The 24,379-nt window shown below is 42.3% G+C and overlaps 2 protein-coding genes across 2 annotated transcripts in view; both read right to left on the bottom strand.

The window, feature by feature from the left end:
- LOC143428194 (putative methylmalonate-semialdehyde/malonate-semialdehyde dehydrogenase [acylating], mitochondrial) overlaps positions 1–24,379 on the bottom strand; it is a 67,156-nt gene that overhangs the window by 37,593 nt on the left and 5,184 nt on the right. The gene's annotated exons all lie outside the window — the stretch shown is intronic.
- On the bottom strand, positions 10,958–23,843 carry LOC143423608 (uncharacterized). The gene is made up of 4 exons (XM_076895068.1): positions 23,730–23,843; positions 20,389–20,843; positions 16,748–17,166; positions 10,958–11,392 (listed from the first exon to the last, which is right to left on the bottom strand). The coding sequence occupies exons 2-4, from the start codon at positions 20,831–20,833 to the stop codon at positions 11,177–11,179; spliced, it is 1,080 nt and encodes a 359-aa protein (XP_076751183.1). The 5' UTR covers positions 20,834–20,843; positions 23,730–23,843; the 3' UTR covers positions 10,958–11,176.

The following is a 24,379-nucleotide window of genomic DNA, read 5'->3' as shown; positions in this document are numbered from 1 at the left end:
TAGCGTTCGTTTAACGCGTCACGTAGAAACTTGAAAGCGGTGCTCGTTTTTCTCCGTGCATACGAATACATTTGGATACAGTTGGATATTACATAGAAGAGGTTTTCTTAGTAAAAACACTTCTGGACTAGCAGAATGTCTTAGAAGCACGCAAATAAATTTCAATCAGTCTGAAAATCGACAGATTCGAGGTTTCTTTGCGCGGCCATTACGCAACTGCACAGTGTCTGACGAATAATCTCGCGTACTACTGACCTTTGAACTCCGCTGCAACTTTTTTCATTTCCAACCTGTCGCTATCCTATACAGGCGCCACGTGGATTTAAATATTTATGAATAATATTGAAACACGTATATGTTCATTTTATAAACCGTTGGTAAATTTAAAAAAAAAAGATTATATAAAATGTAAATTTTGTATATAGGGGATAGAAGTTGATTTCCAGCAATAAATTTGTACGTTTAATCGTTGAGAAGGTTTTCCATGTCGAGTCAATAAAGTATTTTAAGCTCAACTTCTAGAAAACCCGCGTTGTTTGTGGAATGACCTAACAGTATCGTGACGCTATCGTTTATCAGCATGCTTGTTATGGGCATTTCAGTGGTCCTAACGTGCACGTACTTATTTCCTTCGGATAAACGGAGTAATTTTCCGCAAGAGATCAGCTGAAAGGGACTAATTTCATCGGATAGTAAAAGTGAAAACCGTCAAATAAATTAGAACGAAGTTTCTAATAGGTGTTTATCATTAAAACACAATTATCTTGAAAAGCTGTACGGGTACAAGCTTGAAGATCATCGCAAGTCGAAGCTACAGAATGGAATGATATCTTTAACACGATGTTAGTCAAAGAAAGCTAACGCGTTAACAAATACCGGCTTAATCGCATAGAAATTTCCATAACTATTAAGTGTTATTAGGTCTGAGTGTATGAAAGGTGTAACGTTCTCAAGGAATCGAGCATAATTGACACTAATCGTATCTCCCAGTGCGTCTGGTATACATAATCTTCGCGGTGTTCGCTAACAAAGCTGAACGCGTCCTTGTAGTTTAATTGGACGAGACGAAATGATATTTAAATGAAGATGCATGTCACCAGTAGAGATCATTAATTTCGCGTTGAAGTCAGTCAAGGATATTCAATTAAACGGATTAAGCGATCGGTACGAGTCGCTGGAGGAACGATCAGGAAAGTATCTTCAAATTGCCTGCGAAATAGAGCCACCATTTACGGTAGAACTTTTTAATTAATCTGGCTCCACTGTCCGCGTGTTATAGGCCTTCGTTAAATTAAACTCGTTAAACGTTAAACACCGTTAGGATTAAATTTCAACTAAACCACCCGTGATACATCATGGCGTCACGGTGTACATAGGAGCTAGAAAACGGTTTCAAGTATCGATCGGAGAGCAGCAGAAACAGCTGAGCTATTCCCAATTCCAAAATTATCCGGCAGTCCAGAATGTTTGCCATTCTTCCGTGTGAAGTTCTCTGTATTTTTAATGAAATTAGATTCTCCCTCTGAAGAATATAGGAACGAAGTAAATGAAATTTCTATTATTTATAGAAAGTAGGAATGTGAGGATTATAATACTTGTTAAGCGTAGTATTAACATAATTTGATTGTCGATAACACTGAAAAGTCTCAATAACCGTACTTCTTTCTGCGCTATAACCAAGCTGTTACCTTTGACGACCATCCTACGATTATCTAAGAACGTCCACGCTTGGTACTCCAACACCGCAGCAGGCAATATCGTTCTCGCTGTTTAACGAGAGCGTTTCTGGCTCCATTTAAGTGCGATTTGATATACCAGAAAGCAATATCGATCGTTCCTCTGAAAGGCATCGTTCAGATTGAAACAGCTGATCTGTCGGTTTTACGAGTGGCCAGATGGAAAGTAAGTCAACCGCAAGGGTGGAATATTAACCCCTTTCGCTGAGGGGACATACTTCGACACTCCATAGAATCAACGATTAAAAACAGTGGAAAAATAGGCGAAATTGTTTTCGAGCAATACAGGGCACAATTTGTGACAACTTGTTACGCTTTTTTATTATATTTTTCTTATCGCATGAATAATTATTTCCATATCGGTAGAACAGCTCGTGAACGTCGCAGACTCACATTTTAAGTGGTTAATTAGCAAAATTTATGGACGTTCGTGCCGCGACAGTTGGCACCGGTATTCTTGGTTCTCAGGGTGAAGATCGTGGCAACCATAGATTCCTGCATTAGCTGGGAAAAGGGGCGTCAACTGAATCGATATTTCAGACAGGGTGGTAGAAAGCCTAACGCAGTTCCTAAAAGGACCATGTACGCGTTCTTTCGTTTAGAACTCTTTAATTTCTCTGTTGCCATCTGAACGTCGTTAATTAATTTCATCGTAATTATTCAGATAACATCAACGTTGCGTGACGCCTTCTTTGTTATTGACGGCAATTATAAAGTTAAAATTGAGGTCAGTGGAAACATTTACCGTGTCACTCGATGAATGAAAGTCGCAATTGCGGGGTTGAACGGGGAATCTCTTTTGGGGGTTGCTAAGCAACCTTCGCGTACGTTTCAGCAATGAGTATACGTACTATCTAATTTTTATCAATCGAATTGGTAATTCCATATAAAAAATTTACATTCGATATTACAAAAATTTACTTAGAAAAGAGTATAACAAATCGTCTAATAGGAATTTGAAACGTGAAACGTTAAAATCGCTCTTAGTTTCCATTTGACGAGTACATTAACACTTTTGCGACTGACAACGCTGTGCTAGTGTTATTTGAGAGCATCGATTGTTATGTAATGGTTTGTCTGCTTGAGTCTATCTTTTCCTTTCTTACTTTGCAAACGCAAGAAATACAGGAGAATTTCTCGTTGAAACGCAAATGGTTGGTGGCACCTTGGGGAGAGGTGAAGAGATCACACGGGCAATGGCGTAAAGCGACATGCAGAGGAAGACTGCGAAATGTCGCATCCCGTTTGATTGGCGCGTGCACACGCGACAGATGCACGTGCTTCTCGCCTTCGGATTTGATACGCCAATTAACGCGCTTATGCGTATTTATCGCACGAATTGCAATTACATCGGAGAACGTAGACGTGATGATTGTTTATTCGGTGTGATTAAATATCCATGACCGTAATTAACAACACCGTGTTATCAGACACGAATTAAGCTCCATTTTAACGCGTTATTCCATCGTTGCAACGCTAAGTGTCCAATTTTAATCAAACCACGCGATTATCCTCGAGACAAATTTTTTGGACAGAACCTGTACGTATGTTTTCACCATGTACCATTTACCATTTAACTGGAAGAAGTCACATCCGACGGAACAGATGTATGAAAAGATATTGTTTCAAGAGTGACGCATGTTTGAATTGGAGACACTGTTGACTTGTTTAAACGACTGGCGTTTATCATTTATCAAACGATACGCTTTATCAGTTTCATTGAGAAATTAAGCAATAATTTGTCATTGTGTACCTGAGAATTTGCCTGATCACTTAACTGTAAACACATAACGTGTATCTGTACGTGAAAAAAATATTATCGCGAGTAGTATTTTTAGATTTCTATAAAATGCGTAACTATACTAATCAATAACAACTAAAAGAAGAAATGTATTTAAAATATATTCTAAAACGTGATCAGACGTTTAATATATTTAAACCGTATTCTTAATTATTTATCAAGGGGACTCGTTATATGTTCTTGCCGTTTGTGAAGTAGTATGCAATCGAAAAACGTAGTAAATGAAAAAAACGTGCATAGAGTAAAAGAATCTAAATATCGCGTTAAACATCGCGTATTACTTTATGCATATAAATATTTTCATAAATTTCTGTTCAAACGAACCTCCGAGCGCATATATATTTTTAGTATTCCTATTTGTTTTAGAACGCGAGAAATAATACGTGGAATATGATGGAAAAATATAGATTTTGCATCGTATCGATGCGTGAACCAATTTTTCAGCGTACCTCGACAAAAGTCCATCGCTGATAACCAACAGTATTTCGTGGTAGCGAATTACGTGGATCGCTTAGGAATTCAAAGTTGCCCCGTAAGCGACGAGAGATGAATCGATCTGTACTAGGAAAAATGGAAACCGTGTTGCATCTCGTGAATCAGGTTATGTAAATACATATAGTGCATGAATACAACAAACGTATTCACGTAATAAGAGATTATTTCGCAATGCCGACGAATCCTGTAATCCTATTCGCTCGCAAAATCTCTTTAACTGCCACCAGTCCTATCGTGCACGCATCGAGCCTCATCAATTAATACGAATCTCGACTCGACTTCGTCGTTCTTTTTCTACATTTTGTTGAACGATCGCGAACGCGATCTGCGATAGAAATAAAACTAATCACGAGAGAAGAAGATTCGATTTTTGAGAAATTAAAAATCGCAATTGCGCTCGAGCAATCAATACGCACGTATCAAAGGTCGCGATCCCCGACCCTACATCGAGGCCTCGTCGATCAACGACTAGAGCGATTCGCCGGGTTATTACATAAACGTCCTAAACGTCATTCGGGGTAGATCGTTTGGCCAGCGTTTCTGACCGTTCCTCGCCTCGGGACGTTCCTCGTTTCACGTTCTACTCAAGAAACGAGTTTGGCGCCAACAATTGCTTCGACTTATTCGAATAAATTCCATCAGAAACGTAACTACTTGTCGCCCATCCACTATCAGTGACATCTACACTATATTCGAACCACGACTACCTCTTTTCATATTCAGAATCATCCCACACGCGAGCATAAAAAGAACGCGACTAAGACCAACTTGATTCCACTGGTCGCTGGAATACACACTGCCACCAAATCTCGTACATACATCTAAAATCTACACTTCGCTCGCAACCATTCGATTCGATTCGAAGTACACCTAGCTTCGTTCCTATTCTTCTTCTCCGCAACGGCAGTCACGCTTCGCTAAGACAGAAAGCGCACGCTTCCTTTCAACGCACCACGGTCTTCCCACGATCTGTATCTATATCTGCCTGAGAGGGTCGCGCAATGGACGTGTGCGGCAATTACGGATGCGCCAGTTCGGGTCCGTCCAAGCGTCGAGTAACAGGCATGCCTCTCGTTCGAGAGTGGCAAACAGGGCGGCTCGCGTTCCTCGTCGATTCGGTCGTTGACGCGGTTGGAACAGGAACTCGTCGGGGCCAGGCGAGCGATTTCAGGTTTCTGGGCCAGTCGAGCCCCCGGTCGGTCGCGACGCGTCGACCGTGAATTGTCAGCGGAGTTTATTGGCGCGCGGCGCGAACGCGACGGTGGCCACGATCCGTTAACGGACCCGGGTGGAACGAGCCAGCGATTTTTAGCAACGGAGCGGGTAAAAGCAGCCGCGCGTAGCTGCCAGCAGCTGACGAGGAACCAACGGGGTATTTCAGTCAGTAATACGGGTGTACTTACGGTGTCGGAAGCCCGGGGACAAGGCAGGCCAGACCCCGTCCGGCTGAAGTCTAAGCCGCAGTGGAATCGTCAGGCACGGTCAGACTGGCTTCTCTCGCTGGCACACGCGTTCGACCTCTACGGAAATAGAGACAGGCGCGATTGGTGTGCGAACCTGCGCCTGTCCGCGCCGTGACGCTCGTTTCCACGGTGGCGCCAGCTGGCGGCTCTTGAAAATCGGTCAGCTTATCAGGGGACCGGAACAGTGCCACGAATGTTTGAACTCGATACCGTGTATCGTCCGAGCTTGTGAAAATTTCGATTTTTTTCAGCAAATGCGAACAGTCGATGATATTTTCAGTTTTATAATCTTCCTTTTTTCGTGATTGGAGCTCTGGATGTTGACTGGGGAATTGGAATGTGTGCTACCACTGTGTAATTTTATGCTGATCGATGCTGCGCGCGCGTTCCCGTTGGTCGATCGTTTGCAAGTCGGTGGCTATAATTGTCGTCGCGTATCTCGCGAATTATCGTCGGTTATGTAAGGATTACGTCAATCGTGTTCCGATATTACTTTTGATAGATTTTCTCGTTATAAAAAAAGTACGTTCGATTGCGATAGCGGCTAATTTAGTTTTCTGTTTGACCGCGCTGCAAGTATCTTTGAATAATCGAGCGTAACGCCACCTAGCGAGGGTTGATTGCAGAAGTCATGTCGGGGACCCGAGGATGACGTTATTGATAAATATCTGTCGCGTGAATGTAAATTAGAATCTGGCCTGACAGTCACGCTACATCTGGTGATACTCTCGCGGCGCGTAGCCACTGGCGATTTTTTTTTTGCCCACGGAATACATTTTCGTACATGATTGCTACGCGTCGTAACGAATCTGGCGTGCATCTATTTAATTTATATCTTCGAGAAATGTGCGCGATAACGTTAACGTGGCCAGATTACGCTCGCCTCGTTTTATGTAATGTGTCAGCTGTAATCTCTTGTTTAGAGACGCAGCATTGAAAGTATATTTGTTTACACTCACGAATCTAATCACTTTCAATTGGGAGATATATCTGTGTTTACGCGAGACTACCACGAGAATCACGAGGGTATGACTGATAGCAAAGGATATCAGGAATCTTGGAAATGTTGCGAAGACAATCTCCTCGAAAGATCTCTTAGTCCATCAATGGAATTGTACGGAATGTTACGCGTAGCTAATGCAGTAGCTAAGGCGCTTATCGATTAATATTAATATTGACGTTGATGTATTAATTTAACGTTGACGTTGCACGCGAAAGTAATCATCTGTTCCATTTTATTTGACAAATAGAAATAAGTAAGAGGGTAGTTTACGTGGATAGGCAGTCTGACTGAAATCAGTAGAATAAGACACGAGGAGCATACTTACAGGCGCACGTTCGACCCGACGCTACCGTTTCTCCTTCTCGTGCAGTGTTATCATATTAAATACATATTATTCTACAATATTTGAACCGTTTAAATCTAAAAACGTAACCGTTTAAACATCTGAAAACGTAATAATGAGAGAAGCAATAAATTCACGTAAAGTTTGTTAAAGAAAGAAAAAAAATATCGCTATAGAGTACGTGCGGAAAACGCAAGACAAACTGAATTTTTCTTTTGAATATATAATTTACCACGAACGATTAAAATATTGCGTAATTATCGGTGAATATTTAAAGTCAGATATTCGTGAGAAGCAAATGGTACGAAGAGGGCGGCCGCAAAGAGATATGAAATTACATAACCGATTAATTAAAAGAGCTCTCTTATTTTCGTTCGTACGGCAGAGAAAAAAATGCTCGATAAAAATCGAACGAGATGTACTTTCGTGGATCCTTGCGATACGATTTTTTTCTTTTCTCTCATACACAACTACGCGCTCTGAACGTCTTCCACGTTGCTTCTCCACTTTTGGTGGGGAAGCTCCAAATGAACGATAACCCCGAAAACTGTATTCTCAACTTTTTTATTTGTTTGTATACACTTATAGGCCCTAATTAGGCGTGAGCTATTCCAGTTTCAACTCGAACAAACAAGTCAATTCTCAATAGTAAACGCGCCACGATCGATGGATCCGTGTCGTGGATTCTCGACACATACGTTACACCGTTAATAATATGTATATGTACACAGAATTGTTTCGCCTACCTAAGCTAGTTTAATGTAACAAGCCGTGTAACGGAAATCAATTGTGCATTGTGCCTCCGTTTAACAGCGCCCCATCGTTCGTCCGCCGATTTACACCGGTTTTCCACGGTTCTTGCACCTAATCGGCCAAAACGGGGCTTCTTATCGAATTAATCGCACATTTACATGCTGTTACATCGAATCATAAATCTACGGAGTAAATGTAGAAGATTAACGAGACCATCGTTTCGTTCACGACGATTCTCATCGTCACGAAACTGACGCTTCATCCTCGTCGATAAGTCTATTCGCTCCTCTCCATCGAATCAGAAATTCCATTTGTTTGGAGCATCTTAAGTCTAACTTGAAATCTAGGAACTAACGGTGTTACTCTAAACAGATTAATCTCTACACCTTTCAGCTAAAGTGCCGGTGAATCTGACGCCATTCTGTGCGCGCGCTGGAACCTGCGATACGAGCGAAAAATACACGTCAAGTCCTCTAATTAAAGGGACTTTTATTATACCGCTCGAGAGCTAGCCTATCGATTATATCTTTTCATCCAATTCTCCACGGTCGAGTAAACGCAGATCGTCCTTTACCCCGCGAAATCGCCACGCTCTTAACGTTCGCGGTGTTAATTAAATTGATCGTCGTTGATTTTCTACTGGCCGAGTATCAGAGACGTTCAAAGGGTCAGTCGCTTTGAGCTGGCCAAGTAACGCGGATCGATATCTCGCGAATCGTCGAGAGTACTGCTCTCCTCTGTGTTCAACGAAATCATTTTTTTTTTCTTACAGGCAGTGATCAAACGAAAATTGCTTTTTTTATAAATAGAGAATCGTATTAAGACGAGCGTAGAAGTAGTCGCAACTTTATCGCGGGTATTCGAGAAGTTGGCAAACCTTGTTTTCGATTCCAAGATCCTTGCTCGAGATTTCATAATTCCATAATTTCCCGAGGCGAGGTACATTTTTTGCTTTGCCTCGCTGTTCTCTCGCCCTCCTTTCCCCATTTTTTCACCCCTTGATCTTCGCGTTACGCCACGCTGTTGCGAAGCTCGATCCGCGTTTACCCGCAAGGGACGAGGCTATAAAATCCTGGTAACCGACGCGTCGCTGCAGGGTAAAATCGTGTCCCGCCTCGCGCGACATTTTCCACCGCTGCGCGAGTCGCGTAAGACTTTTCGCGTCGATCGCAGGCCGATCGATCGTTTCGAGTTTTCGTGAAAGCACATCTCAAGAAGTATGAATATAACATCCAGTTACAGTGTATATAAAGATGCGTATAGGTTCGCACGCTGTGAATCGATGTATCGACATATCGAAATGGCGATACACTCATACAGATATTCATAGTACGTTTAATAACTCTATGGTAATAATAATGTTATTAAAAGATGCGTATAATGCGGATTTCACGCGTTACACGGCCTCATTCTCGGATACATACGCATATACATGTACGTATATATATTTATATACAATTAATATTTATAATTTACGTATATATATATATTCATTTATATTTATACGTATATAATAAGTATGCGAATACGTATATACAATTATATGTATATATATATATATATATAAATATATATATGTGGAAGTCAAAAATTAATAAATTTAAAAAAATATAATCTTCAAAATAGAAACTATAACCGTCTTTTCTCTTTTCAGCTACAGCACTATTGTGTCACATTATGTGAGTCCTTTATTCTCATTTTTTGTTCGTTTTTCTTATTTCCTCGAAAACGCATCGAACATTTTTTCTTTCTCTCTCTCTCTCTCTTTCTTTCTCTCTCTCGTTCGTTCGCTCGCTCGCTCGCTCGCTTTCTCTCGTTCTCTTTTTCTCCCTTTCTTCGTTTACTTTGTACGGAATTGTATATGTACCTACTGTCTGCGAGTTCATTGGCTCGAGAACCAAGGAACGTCCGTAAAAATGAAAAATTCACCCTTTCTCGAGTCGCGTTCTTTCGAAACTCTCGGATAAACCGGTCGATACTGCACTCGAAGAAACGTAACAGAAGCGATACAGAGGGAATCGCGAACGTCCGCTGTTCGAAATTTTACTAAATCGATTTTTAATGCACGGTGTTTCGTAGAAACGACATTCTGTCCGCATACTCGTCCGGAACGTTGCTCGAAATGATCAAATACTCCCACAATTATTCGAAGTGTTGTCCTAGATTATCGATTACATTCGATCGTGATTACAACGCAACGCGATGCAACGAATTCTAGAAACTCGTTAAAGAACGAAATGCTTGTTTGTGGTTACTGATTAGATTGTTTCGCAATTCTTAAAGTAAGCTGCAAATCTCGATTACGTTCGTTACGTGGTCTTTCGTATGCGATGAGATCCTTGAACGGAAAGAAAACCATAGTTTAGTTCGCATAAATTCGATTTGGCCAGAGTCTGTCCTCTGTTAATTTAATATTAATAATCGTTTGAGCTGATCTCTAACTATCGCGGTCCCGTGACTGAAATCTGTCGCACGAGACACGCGTTGATTATTTAAACAACAATTCATTCCTGCTATGTTCTCTGTATTGCTTTAAAAAATACTGAACAACGTTGCTTTGCGAAGTGCGCGAATGTGAGCGTGGAAACGTCCCGTTGGATTGTCCTTAAAATTTTCTCGAGGGTGTCCACTTCCGTTTCAATTGAATGGGGGAAACGCAAATCTCAAATACATTTCGCTGATGATAGTTCTCAAGTTCTCGGTAAAAATTCATCGACGATAAAAGCACAGTTTTTGTATTTTTTTTTTCTTTTTTTTTCGCTTTTTCCTTTCGGTACTTAGCATACAATATGATTTTCGAGGGAATCGAATTAATCGTTGATTATTCACGACGAGAGAGTCTAGTTTAGCTTACGACTTTAACTTGCAGCTTCGAGTATTAATAGATTCATTAAAATACGTGCTTGAAACGACATTACAGTCTTTGTTATGCAATTTTTTATACACGTAGCGCACGCTTTTCGTCTCGACCAAGAATTTGTTGCTCGTTCGAAAGATTCAACTTTACGATACGTAGAAATAATATGGGTGTACGAATACTTTTTCAAACACACTGTTTATTTTCACTAGACGAAATCACGAATCAAAACGTCTTAGAGTTACAGTTCAATTCGTCTGACGAGCGATCGTACAAAACTTGCTCGTCGATACGAAATTAAATACCAGACGCAAGCAACGGAAAGAACGACAATTTATTCGTCAATTCCATAAAACGGAGCCTCAAGCACTCGATTCGAAATCACTCGAGGAATACAGAATTGCCTAAAAATGAATCCCACTTTAACATCGTAACGTTGAAACAAAGTACAACGAAATGTTCGATCGACGATTTACATCGCAGAATAAAATCTTCGCGTCGTTGAAAATATAATTGAAGTAAAAAGATATGCAATCCTAACGATCAAAGTAGGTGGCACTGATCTTTGGGACATCCTGTATTGCTCGGTGTTCCCGAACATCCCCACGATCATCCATCCGGTGTTTCGCGCGAGGTACCTAAATCTAAACTGACGGTACGTGTTGTAAAAATATGCGAGTCTTACGAGCTATGCGTGGTTTCCCCGTGTCACGTGGTATCACGAATTACTCTTTCTCCTCGGCCTCCTGGCCCTCGGCGCCCAGCAGGGTCGATTTGTCTTCCTCGTGACCTTCGACTTCCGGTTCCTCGACGCTCTGACGCTGGCGCCTCGTGGCCTTCCGCTGGGCGTACAACAAGAAAGAGATGCTAACGCCTGCCAAGACCACGAACAATACCAGGAATACCATGTAAGTCTTTATCGGCATCAACTGTTTGAAGCGCTGTGGAATAAAGAGAAACGATTTCCGCCTTAGCCTCTGAGCGTGGCTCTGATATTCGTTTAAATATCTCTGATTGACAAGCGCTCGATGACTTAAAATCAATTTCAAGCGCGTGAATGGTATAGATTTGGTCTTTTTTATGCGTGTCAACTCTGCGTTTGCGAAGAGCTGTTCGAAAACGTGAAATATTTTCGAGAATGGTGCTAAAAATTGGGAGGTTACGAGGATATTCGAGGCTTCGAGGAAAAGAGAAAATAGGTACGCGCGTGTTTCGAGCGGTGCTTATTCTAAATATTTTTGTAACGTGGCGTAAATTAATCTGTCATAATAACGCAAAAGTCAATATCGGAAAATTTGACCCAGTTAACTAACTCCGCGTGATAACGCTTTTATGGCTCACGTCTATCGAATAGCCGACTCTCCCCAATAAACACTTCGACGCTGTTTTCTTTTTTATCGAGGGACAAAATTTCAATTAACAAACTGCTCGTGCCACTTTTCAAGCGATCTCATTTTTCTACTCGCGTAGTTGAACGCGCGTGTAAAAATATAATCCAAGGGGTGCGTTTTAATTTTGCACCGCGGCTGACATTTCACTTTGTTCTGATATCGCCGCGGATGCGAACGTGTCGCAAGCGCAGGATTTTAGAGACGGTTTATAAGCAGCACGCGAAATTTCCGTGCACGTCACTCAAAGGATTTGTCGTGCACCGCCGCAAAGTGACTCATTACGCCAGAGACGGCCATCTTGCACCCACCAAAGTTAATTCTGCTAATGTTTCTAATCAATCAAACGCAGCGACCGCTCCTCGAGACAAAAAGAAAAGCATCGCGACGAGCGGTACGAAGTTACGTTCAATTAATATTCCGTCGTCCGCGTATATTTCATTAGAAACCATTCCAGGAGAGCGATTTCCTCGGCATCGCGGCATAATTTAATCCGGAATGCGCCGCTCGGACGGTCGTCCACCTTAAAGTGTTCTTAACATAAATTATCCGTCGGGATCGATATCGAGCGTAATCTCCATTGAAATCGAACGCCTGTTCCGATTTGTTTGGACAGCGGGATGCTCGTTACTGGAAAGCGTCGTCGAAGGATAACGCGTTTGTAATTCTGATTCTGCCGGGCGAGACGCGGCTGGTAATCTTCCATTTAAATGAAGTTTCGCATCCCCTTTAAGGAGACACATTTACCGTCGAATGTAATTTAATTTAATCCGCGAAATTGAACACCGCCCTCCGCGGGGGCCGATTTTATTTTTGCGCCGCCTCCTGGTGACCGCGGGTGTGTAATCAGTAATCACGAAAATCCTTCTGCGTCAGAATATTGAAATTTAATGCCATTAACGAGCCGTGACATTTAAGAAAAACGGGAAAAGCGCAACGTGACTCGTGACTTGGCGAAACTTTACAATCCACGTACGCGAATAGAGGGACGTTCTCGTTGCTCGCTGTCGCGTAACAGGAATTTTAATAAATTACCCTCTCGCTACGCGTAACACGTACGCGAACGTACTCTTCTTTCTAATTAATGTGCTTGATTACTTTTTCAAATAATGTAATACGAGTTCTCGCAGATGTTCAAGATTAATTTAAAGTAAATCTGATGGAAACGCATTGCGCTGTAATATATTTTGCGAGGACAAGCCCAAGTACAAATAACTCGGGCGTTGTCAGTTAAATTTTAATTAAAATGAAATTAACATGAAAAGGGCGCAAGATATTTCGCTCAATTTGTCCCCGTCATTTCATTTGTGTCTTCAAATTGTATAATTTATTACGCCTTGTTTTGCGCCGTTCGACGTGAATTCCAGATGAATTTTTTAATCGATTTAAGGATCGATGGAATTGTATCGAGTGATTCAATTAAAATGAAAATATTCCCGTGTTATTCGAATCGTTTGAAAAACTAGATTTAAGTATCGCGATAAGATCCTTGCAAACGAATAGAAAAACACTGCAATAATATAACCAGGAAGGTGAAACGCGCGTAACCGCGGAGATCAATTTTCAGACTTCTTTACGCGTTTTCATACCACAATTACCTTCGCGAAATAGAACGATCCGAGTAAGAAAATGCTCGTGTAAAAGTCACAGTTACGTAAACGGAAAGGAAATGACGCCATAAATATCATTCGACTGTCTGGACCCTCGATAATTGTCAGCAGCCAAGTATTATTATATAACGTCGATGTCACACGAACAACTCAATGAAAAAAAAGAAGAAAGAAAGGACAAATTGCGAACGTAATCTATCTGCTTCGCGCCCTCTCGTCGAACGAACGGAACGCCTCGTCTCGCGCACAGCTGATTCGCCCCTTTGTCTGTGCCACCTCAGCCGGAAGCTGCGATAAACAGGGACGCGTTATCGCCGCGTGAACCGCGTCTCGCGCAATTTATGAAAGTTGCATAAGGCGATCGTCCGTTGCATCTCTGTCCGCGATAAGTTCGTTTAAGTGTGCGACGGTTTCAAAACGCCGTTGGAAACGATAATGCCACTCCAGTGGCATAAAACGCGAATTAAACCAAGATCCTGTACGACACGCGAATGAATGGACGATCAATGCGAGCAAGGTTCTGATTTGTTCGCTGGTTTGGAATTGATCGACCCGTAGCGGTGATTAGGAGTAGAGATTAGAAATTTGCAAACTCTTGATGGATTTCTTGTACGTGAAAGTTGGTGTTAACCAGAGAATGTTGCAGACCTGTTCGCGAAGTCAATGTTCCCAGCTTCATTATGCAAAGTGTTCAGATTAATACTGCCTGACGTGTTCCTTACACTTGCTGCCACGAGAAGGTATTACAAGGGAAACATATTTTTCTACTTTTTTAACCGCCAGCATGAATTTTATCAGTTTCAACCACGCGAAAGATAAGAATTATTTTGTACTCGTAAAAACGTTCATTGCTACCTGGAGACGATATATTGGCATCGCACGTTAGCCGTTAACTTGACCAAAACTTATTTCCTGTAATCAAACTTCAGTGCATATGCACATTTACGAGGATGCAATAACTGCGCTGACTTGAATTTACGTACCGTTTATTAATTATTCACTGAAAGCCAAATATGAAACTGCAGCACAGCTAGAAATCAACATCCCGCGTATAACTAGTCCACACCATCGAAAATTGCAGTTTCGAAATGAATTAAATAATCTCTACCTGCTCTCGTGTCGTTATAAATATGTCTCTATTAATACAATCTGTCGTATTAAATAATTAATAAAAATTTTTAAGAAAATAGCTTCGTTCGAACTATCTTTAGAAACACTTGGAAACACCTTTCTTTGCAAATACAGTCTCGTAATAATTAATTGTACGAACAGCTGTTTCGCCCAACTTCATCATAATCAAATTTTCGTACGTACCTCTGCGTGTGTTCGAAAGAACAATAACTGGGTTAATTATAATTCGCGTTCAGCTTATTAATATATTCGCCCCAGGATCGAAAATAGGATCGCAGCGCGGCGCAAAATCAACATTTTGTCGCCAACTAATTTCTATCGTCGCTTCGAAGCGAATTAAACAATTTGTGCACCGATTTTCACCCGTTAACATTCGTATGTCGTTGAGAGCAGGCTCGAATGGAACGAGTTCGAGGGCCGCGCGTTGTTATAAATTCCCGCGAACGCGGATTTCGCGTCGCGTCAGTTGGTCCCGTCCACCATTTTTAAAAGCCGCGGAACAAAGGGCTCGTTCGTATACAATCCGCAGGAAGATCCGGCTGAGAAATTAAGAGATAAAACATAGCAGCTCCAGCGTTTCGAATAAATTGCGAGAGAAGAATGAGGGAGAACAGCGGATCGTCGGATGGTACGATCACGTGTCTCATTCTTCGAGGTTCGCGGTTGGAAGATGGCTAGATAATGGCGGCACGGCGCGCGGCGGCGAAGAAAAGTAAAACGAGCCGGCTGTGCCTTCTCTCTGCATTTAGATTCACCAACATACCCTGGCTATCGATCGTCGACGGTGGTTCGGTTTAGGTGTCTTTGCTGCAACGCGATCAATATTTATGCAGAATACAAATTAACCCTTGGGAGCAGCGAGGATCTTCCTTAAATTTTCCATTGGACTCAAGTGAGCCGTGAGCGGCGTCCTTGAGGGGAACGCGCACGAAATTTTAAGGAAACCCATTCCTCTGTCCGGTTTCGCGTTACATTACGACGGTTTCCGGCGAGGAATTGCGTCGCGCCTGATCGATTTCTCCAAAGGGATGCTCAGGCGTTACGGATAGAGGGTCGTTCGATTAATTACACTTCCATCCCTATATTTTGAATGATTTTTCAAACGAGCACGATGGCGACGGTGTCTTTTCTCTGCGTAGAAACGGACGAAAGTGGAATGGAGATCTAAACGGGATAGTTGGAGCTGCGAAATGATTTCGCAACGCGTTATATACGTGTTCCATTCAAAATCGTGCATTTTTATAGAGACCAATGCGAAAACCAACAATAAGCCACTGAATGTACGCCGTTTTTAGACGCAATTGCCCGCTGTTCCATACACGCGAACATCGAAGTTTCGAACTATTTCGAGCGGACCAAACATGTTCCTGGTCTCCGTGGAGTTCAGAAGATAAGAAGTCACGTATACGTGTTACTAGAAATTCGCATTATCGAAAAATACTCTACTTTCTAACTTTGTTGAAACGTTGCTACATTTCTGCCGTCGGAAAAAAAGTGAACGGAATTTCGTACGTCAAGAATTGTTGGACGGACGTGGCTGTTTGTGTTTTCAAGCGGTGCAGAAGCACGGTTGGCGGCTCGGTTCTCCAAAAATATTCCCCGTTATTCGGAGCGTTAAAAAAGAAATTGAGGATGGTAGCTATTTCATTTGAAGAAGTAAAATATTTTGCGAAACCTATTTCCACGTCGCGATACTCCCATCTAAATGTTTCAAATCTTCAATATTTTACCGAAGTCAGACCCGTTTTAATAGAAGGGGTGGAATAGAAATTGGGACAGAAATTGACAGATGTGCTTCGATATTCTTGGAACGGACCGCAGGAAACTCTATCTTTGGTTTCTTCGAAACGTTACCAGTGATAAAGATACGTTTAGACAAACTCAATAACCTGTCATCTACGCAGAGTGCCCCACACACTTAACATACAAATCAAACACTGATAAACACAATTTTTAAGAGAACATTAAATTGATAATTGCAAGAAGAAAGTAATCGCGCAACGTTAACAGAAAGTCGTAGCGTATTGGTGTACCATCGTATAATCTCACCCTGCGACACCCTTCGATCTCGAACCGTAGGGGACGACACGCGTCCCTTTAACAGAGGACATCCCGCACTTCTGCACACGGCATTGGTCGTTAAACTTACTTGACGAGGCGACTGTACCTGCCACTGGAAGTCGGAGGATGGGTCGGGGAAGAACCACTTCTGAGGCCACGGCTTTATCGTCCCTTCTGGCGTCTTGAAGATCAACCCCTCCAGACTTAGGCCGTGCGCCAGCACGCTCGTAGTGATGTTTCCCTTCTTGTACGACGCGATGCCCGCCTTCATGTACATCTGCGGTATCGTCTCGTTCTCACGGAGCTTCAAGGTCACCCGTGGCATCTTCGCCTTCCACGGGGGCGAGCTGGAGGACGATCTGGCCGCCTCCTCGCTGGGGACGCTGGTCAACGTCTTCAGGCTCGTCGATGATGTCGATGACAGGGTCGATGGAAGCGTGCTGGACGTGGATGGGGATGTCTGTCGGACGCTGGTCGACGATTCCGTGGTCGTTTGTATATGCTGCGTGCTACTTACCGTGGAATCTGCGGATAGAGAGTCGATTAGTGGAGAAATTACTGGAGTAGCTTCCTTCGAACGCCTTTTACGTTCTGGATGTCGTGGAGCGTTTTGAGAAAATTCTGTTAAGGCGTCGATAAAGTTTTCTTGGGGTCACCGCTCGACAAATTTCAGTAGCTTTCAACGTGGGCGAAAGTCGAGGATAAAAGGGCGTGATCTCTGGTAAGTTGGAGGGTGAAAGGAGCGAGATTATTAAATCTTTAAATAAAGATTTTTCACTCTCCAGACGGCCGCACCGATAAGTGAGCTATCCGAGCGATCGATAACTTGTTCACGTCTAAATTAAATATTGGAGTAATAACTGTCGCTTATTGCTCGATTAATTTGAAACGAAACTGCTCCCGATCAAAAGAGGGAACGGAAAAGGGGAAGGAGATATTCAAATCGTATCGGGACTAAATATAATAACGAGGATCGATTTAATCTCGCGAGATTGTTGGACGAGGCGGTATCTCCGTGGAGGAATTTTTCATCTGAAATCTGTCATTGCCAAATGTGTCTTCGGTTCATTGAAATATTCGAACCGTCGTTAGACCTTTCTCTTGCGGCATTCGAGTTGTTTTATGGTTCACGTTAAGGAAATCCGGGCGGAACGAAAAAATAATGATATAAAAACGAAGCTGGCGCTCGGAACTGATAAAAAAAATGGGGAAAAGCCGGTCTATTGAATTTTTAAAAACCAGGTCTTCCATTTACCGGACTATTATTTCACTAATTGAGCTATTCAGGCCATCAAGGTTTTGTTCGTTTCCATACTGGAGAGGCTCTCTCCGCTCATCCTCGTTCTCTGCGCATCAAATCGTTATTGTATAATTGTGTATTAACGAAAAACAGCGAGCAGACTGAGATATAATAATTATTCATAGAAAATTACGCGATGTAAAAAAACGGTACCGTGTTTTTTAAAACGAATAAATTTTCCCAATAGTTTACCTGGAGCAATCTTTTTCAATAATAATTCATCGTTAAACGAGAGATATGAAAGTTGTATTTTTCAATACCGCACAAGAAGACACGTAGCGAGAACAGCAGGATATGACCGAAGAAAATCGATATCCCAGGTCGCGATAAAAACGATGAATGTCGCAAAGTGGAGACGTTTAAAGGTAAATTCCTCGGTACTCCATTAACGTCAGGTTGCATCGAAATGTTTGCAGAATAAAAGTTCCCCTTTGCACGCGTTTAACGACTGCGTGGATATCATCGATATCTTGTCCCGGGGTTCGTATTAAAAGTTTCGCGGGACTTTCACGGAAACCGTCGAACAGTATCGCGAACTATTTCCACGACGAAGACGATATCAAATATCGAAAACGAAAAGGTATTAAGCAAATTACTGAGCGGAATTGGTTCGATCAGGTTTTAACCGTTCGTGCAAGCAATTCTTGGATATCGAGTCGTGGAAACTCCTCTGACCGCCTCGACTTTGAAATCTGATTTCTCGTCCTCTCGGAAACACCGTTTCCAGGTAAATTTCGCAATTTGTTCTTCGAGACACATTCGAGATCAAAGGCGGGAGTAATCTCGTAAAATCTTTCAGCGGGACAATACGCGGCCACGTGTCTCAACGCGAGCGCTAAAAAATATCGCAGGACTTTGCTCGAGGAAGGGTTATTTATTCAGCGTGCAATCTAGATCTAGCGCAAACACGCTGTCAGTCGTTTAGAACTTTGCGAAATTAGTTAAGTGGAAAAAGAAAGGGGGGGAAAAAAAAAAGATGATGGACGTTGACAACGTGGAGCGTGTTAAATTTCAACGAACGCGGGAAAAATTCGCATTCCTCGGGGAATGACCTAATTTAATACGCGAATGCTACTATCTTAGCGAGGCTCGAGAGAGAGAGATGAAATTTCTTATATTAAAAATATAAAAGGTAGGGAAGTTCTCTGCCTACGTGCGTATGTAAATCCCTCTCTGGGCGTCGTTTGTTTTTTCCTTCAAAATACACGCAAGAATTCCCTTTCACGGGATTACCGGAGAAAATACAAGTCTTTATTGAAATGAAATGCGAGAAACAGGGATGTAAACTTCAAAGGAAGCCGGAGCTTCCATTCTCGTCCCTTTCCGCCGTGCAAGTATTTCCTTATACGGAGGCATTCTTGAAATTTAATATCGGACTAAGCGTGACGTTTATTTATAATCCTAAGGGTGCTTATTTTTAAAGAGAATGAGATTTGTAGTCTTGGCAATTTCAGGGCATTAAGAAACGAATATGTACCTTTAAAGTTTCCCAAGGAACTGATCAATTCGCATCCCACTTATTCAATACATTGAAAATAGCATCGACCATTCGACTGTAGACATTTCAATACATTCGTTGAAAATGATCACAAAGATATCAAAAAGTTACGTTTTTAAAACAGCACGCGAACTCCTTTTAAAGCTGAAGCTGTAACTCTCCGACCTAAATTAACAGTAAAACTTTGTAAATACCTGGAGTAACGCAACACATGAATTCGCTCAGCAATTAGGGTGTCTAGTGAAATATTTCGCGGCTTTATTCGCTCCACTTCCACTCATTTCCCTATCCTTCTATCTAGCCCCCCAAAAAACGAAGCAAAGCACAAAAACATTCATTATTCTCTTCAAGCCATCAATTCCACTTATTCTTCTCTACGTTACTCTCAGACAATCCCAAAAAATGAAACGAAAAGATTCGTACCGGTAGTTTTGAGGTCCTTGGACTGCAGTCCATATCTAGCCTCCAAAAAAGAATCGAAAATATAAACGAAGTTAAACACAAAAACAGTCCTTACCCTCCTCAAGTTATCAATTCCACTTATCCTTCTCTACGTTACCCTCAAACAATCCCAAACAACGAAACGAAAAGGTTCGTACCGGTGGTTTTGAGGTCCTCGGACTGCAGTTCATATTTAGCCTCCAAAAAAAAATTGGAAATATAAACGAAGTTAAACACAAAAACAGTCCTTACCCTCCTCAAGTCATCAATTCCACTTATCCTTCTCTACGTTACCCTCAAACAATCCCAAAAAACGAAACGAAAAGGTTCGTACCGGTGGTTTTGAGGTCCACGGACTGCAGTTCATATTTAGCCTCCAAAAAAATTGGAAATATAAACGAAGTTAAATACAAAAACAGTCCTTACCCTCCTCAAGCCACCAATTCCACTTATCCTTCTCTACGTTACCCTCAAACAATCCCAAAAAACGAAACGAAAAGGTTCGTACCGGTGGTTTTGAGGTCCTCGGACTGCAGTCCATCCGCCTTGAGCATCCCCGCCAACGTGGTCGCCTCGTCCTCGAGATCCAGTTTCCTGTAGGCCTCCGTCGACGACGCGGTGCCCGTCACCGGCAGTCTGGTTCTGCTTTTGTTCGCGTTCACCTCCTTCCCCTGACTCCTCGACGCGTTCCTGGCCATTGTGCTGTGCTGGCCGACACGGCCCATCGCCAGCACCGTGCCAGCGAACAGGCTCTGATCGTTCTGGTTCATCAGGAACGGCGTCGCCACGCAGGACAGAATGATCAGCACCATCAGCGTGCCCATCGCGTACTTGATCACCCTTGGGCTCGACTTGCCTGACGCCTGGGGGAACCCTGACGCGGGGAACTGGTCCGTTTGCGGCAGAATCGTGTACTGCAGGCTGGCATCGCCCTTTCGTACCGTTTTGTACATAATTAATAACCTGTTCAGGGGAATTAGGCGTGAGTCGCGGTTCTATATGGCGGGTAAACGGCGCCGTTACGGTTTTCGGCTCTCCTGGCGGGATTTAACGCGTTTGGTCGAGGAATCGCGTGTAATAGGGTGCTCGTTGGAGATACGCGCGTTGGCAGTGATAGCGATTGGTTCGAAATTGGTGCTAGGGTTTCTGTGCACGTTGAATCTCCCGCCAATTTGGTATTTGTAATGGTTATCGTTTGTGACAGCTGACTTTATGGTATAATCAACCTTCTTGGAACGCGACACTCTTGTAACACGCTTTTTCGTATAACCAGGTACGAATTAATCGTGTTATAGGAGAATTTACTGTATTTGGAAAGTTTGAATTCGGTTCATTTCCCGTCGTTGCAATGCGAAATGTTTCTTGGTATGGCGCGCACGTGGTTCTGGTCTTTATAGAGATCAGCTGGAATTATTTAGTATCAAGTGTCCCGTCCAAGCCTCTTTCGAGGGATCTAAAAGCGTACTAAAATTTATATCAAAATGGTTACAATGGCGCAAGGTATTTGACATGCTTAAAACAGCTGAATAATTTAACTAAATGGGATTACACCAAAGGGACCCGGCTTACTCGCGGGTGCTTTTAAATTTTAATACCGTGGACCCAAACTCTAACAGCTTAACGGACCTCAACGTTTCCGCTTCTTGCAAAGAGTTTAATTACAACAGAGTTTGTATTATTCCAATTTTCTGTCTACAAACTTTCACCGTATTACGAAGGCATATCGCGATTTCATGCGTCGATATGATCGCCAGTCGATGCTGTTAAACTTGTTTACCGTTATGATATCAAAATTTCTACAAATTTCATGCCCAGGGGAACTCATTTAAAGCGAGCGTTACGCGATTTTAGCGTGAAACGCTGGATAGTATCCGATTAAAAAAAAAAACTTGTCGCTAATGTACACTCGGGGGTGAGAAATATTACGAGATAAATGTTTAATTGAAATTTGATTGAAACAAATGTATTCCATTTAAATATTTTGATAAAATTTCTCTATTAATATTAATTGACGAGGTGATTGTACGAGGAATCGATAGTATTTAACAGGCTCGCGGTTTAATGCACAATGTGTGTCCAAGATTCAATACGTTGGAGAGCTTTCTGAGTTGGTCGAATAAATGAAGCTATCGCAGGTTTCACGGTGTAGGGACAGGGTGAACGTGTTACACGACCTGTTGAAAGGAGTCTGGCATTGTGGAATTTACCGTGTCCGATGGAACGGCGCTGAATCAAAACTGTTTTCTTAAACAGAAGCGCCGTGACGACGCGACAAAAACACGGGGACGCCGCGGATGGAAAGAAACGGTTTCATTTAGGGCGACAATGCGAAATGCAACTCGACGTGTGCAGAAGATAAGTGTGCTGTACAAACTGAAGTTATAGCCGAGCAATTTTCCACGCATCAGCCGCATTCAACACAGAAATCGGTTTTTAAATCCGCGAGCGTAGAGATTTTTGTTCCGCGTCCGCATCGCTTGAAATGAAAACAGAGAGAGAGAGAGAGAGAGAGAGAGAGAGAGAGAGAGAGAGAGAGAGAGAGAGAGAGAGAGAGAGAGAGAGAGAGAGAGAGAGAGAATGGAATGGAAATTATACAAAAAATAGTGAGAACAAAAACTATTTAAAAAACGTAAAGTTTATTATGTACGTATGTGAATTTATGTACTTCTTAACGAACTTATATCGTAATACGTACTTTTATCGTTGTTACTTAAAAAGGAAAAGATAAAGTCATGTATATAAAAGGAACTTTACTAAATATCGTAAGCTAGCTTTTTACGTATCAGATACATTATCGTAAAATTCATGGAAGGTGCATATTAATGCAGGCTTGTAGCTGAACAACAGAAGACAATTCGGAACAGCTGCGTTGTTAAAAAGTATAGCAGGGTAAACGGGAAATGAATTTTCTATTCCGTGGATCAATTCAGATCCGAATTTCGAAGCAAAACATCGACAGTTCGTATAATAAATTCTGGTTCGCTGGAAAGAGTTACATTGTATTAATGACCTGCACGGTAATTGCTCGATTTCTGCACGCCTCAATGGAACGCGATTGTACAATAATTTAGTCGTTATCTTAATTATGATAATCACGTTTGTTGCACACAGATGTACATTTCATTTGAGAGGAATGGACAAAGGAACACGTGAAATTTTATGAATACATAATCATGCACTAATGAACCAGGAGAGGTCAAACTGAAACGATTATATTACATTCTATTAAAAAAAAAAGGATATTATGTTTAAAAAAGAATTCAGGTTAGCAAAATACGAGGGATTTGATTGTCTTTCACTCGAACGGTTGTTATTTAACAGCAGCAGCGACCCATTTTTCAAATTCCAAAAGGAGTATCGAGCGTGGCTCTGTTAAAAGAAAGGACAACAGACCCCGACTTCTTCCTCCGTGAGGAATCGATTCCCGATTTGCCACGGCAAATATTAAATCACTAGCCAGCCAGCGAGTCGTACGCTTTAATCAACACCGGTCGCTGACATTCGAAGGTTAACACAACTGGAGGTATCCCATAAATCTGACAAACCAGCGAGAAAAAATGTACGAAAATACATCGAGAAATACTGATTTCGAATGAAACGGACGAACGATGACGCGCAGCGATTATTTTCACTAAGACTTGGCGTACGTTCAGGGGGAGGACGAGGACGTCGATGAAAACAAATGAAAGAACATGACAATCCCGACGAGACGTACTTATCCGCAAACGAATGACCAGATTCCAGGAGTATTTTCCTCGATCGAGTAGCTGAAGAGCGCCACGAAAGTGGAAAAAAACGTGGAGCGATCGTTGGATAGAAAAATTCGTTAGGGGATGAACAGGTACTCACGATATGTGAACAACCGAAGGGGTTAGTATTCTCCGTTTCCACTTCCGGCAGCCTGCTCCGTCGGAACGAACGCGACAACCCGGGACAGGCAGAACCTCGCCTGTGAGGAGAAATTCTGCTGGAAAATGCGCAGATGCGCCTGACCAGGGGTGGAGGTGGTGGTGGAGGGTGTCGCGCGCAGGCGTCGCAGCCAGCTTCCGGAAATTCGTCACGATTCGAATGCCTCCGACAGGGATACGAGGGGACAGGTTGGGTTCAAGGACGTTGGAGGACTCGACGACCTTGAACTTATTTTCCAACCCTCATCCGTGTATTTGGTAATGAGTCTGTGGTTGTTTAAGGCTTCTGATGGTAACAGCGTAATCGAGGAAGGGTAGGGTGTGACAATGATGCCGATGACACTGTGGCATTTTGTGCATTCGGTGTACAGATTGTCCTTGCGTGTAAAAACGCGTGAGACGATGAGGAAATGTTTGACATTTCTTATGCATGTACGTAGTACTGAATTAGGGTAGACTGATATTTGGAGGGTGACATTAAAGGGTTAAACTTCTGAATCTTACGACGAGGAATATCGTTTGAACCTTTTAGAGAGCGTAGACGTGGAAATTGAAGTCATAGTATTTTATTACAAAATATGCGTGTCTAAT

This window comes from Xylocopa sonorina, chromosome 1 (genome assembly GCF_050948175.1).
Source record: "Xylocopa sonorina isolate GNS202 chromosome 1, iyXylSono1_principal, whole genome shotgun sequence".
Lineage (NCBI taxonomy): Eukaryota > Metazoa > Arthropoda > Insecta > Hymenoptera > Apidae > Xylocopa > Xylocopa sonorina.
This window is presented reverse-complemented; position numbering and strand designations above follow the sequence as displayed.

What these genes read in the sequence shown, in the direction of transcription:
- LOC143423608 (XM_076895068.1), bottom strand. Translation starts at nt 20,833, where the DNA reads ATGTACAAAACGGTACGAAAGGGCGATGCCAGCCTGCAGTACACGATT. An exon ending in CGAGGACCTCAAAACCACCG is followed by an intron (nt 17,167 to 20,388) that starts GTACGAACCTTT and finishes CTCTATCCGCAG; the next exon opens with ATTCCACGGTAAGTAGCACG. An exon ending in CCTCCGACTTCCAGTGGCAG is followed by an intron (nt 11,393 to 16,747) that starts GTACAGTCGCCT and finishes TTTATTCCACAG; the next exon opens with CGCTTCAAACAGTTGATGCC.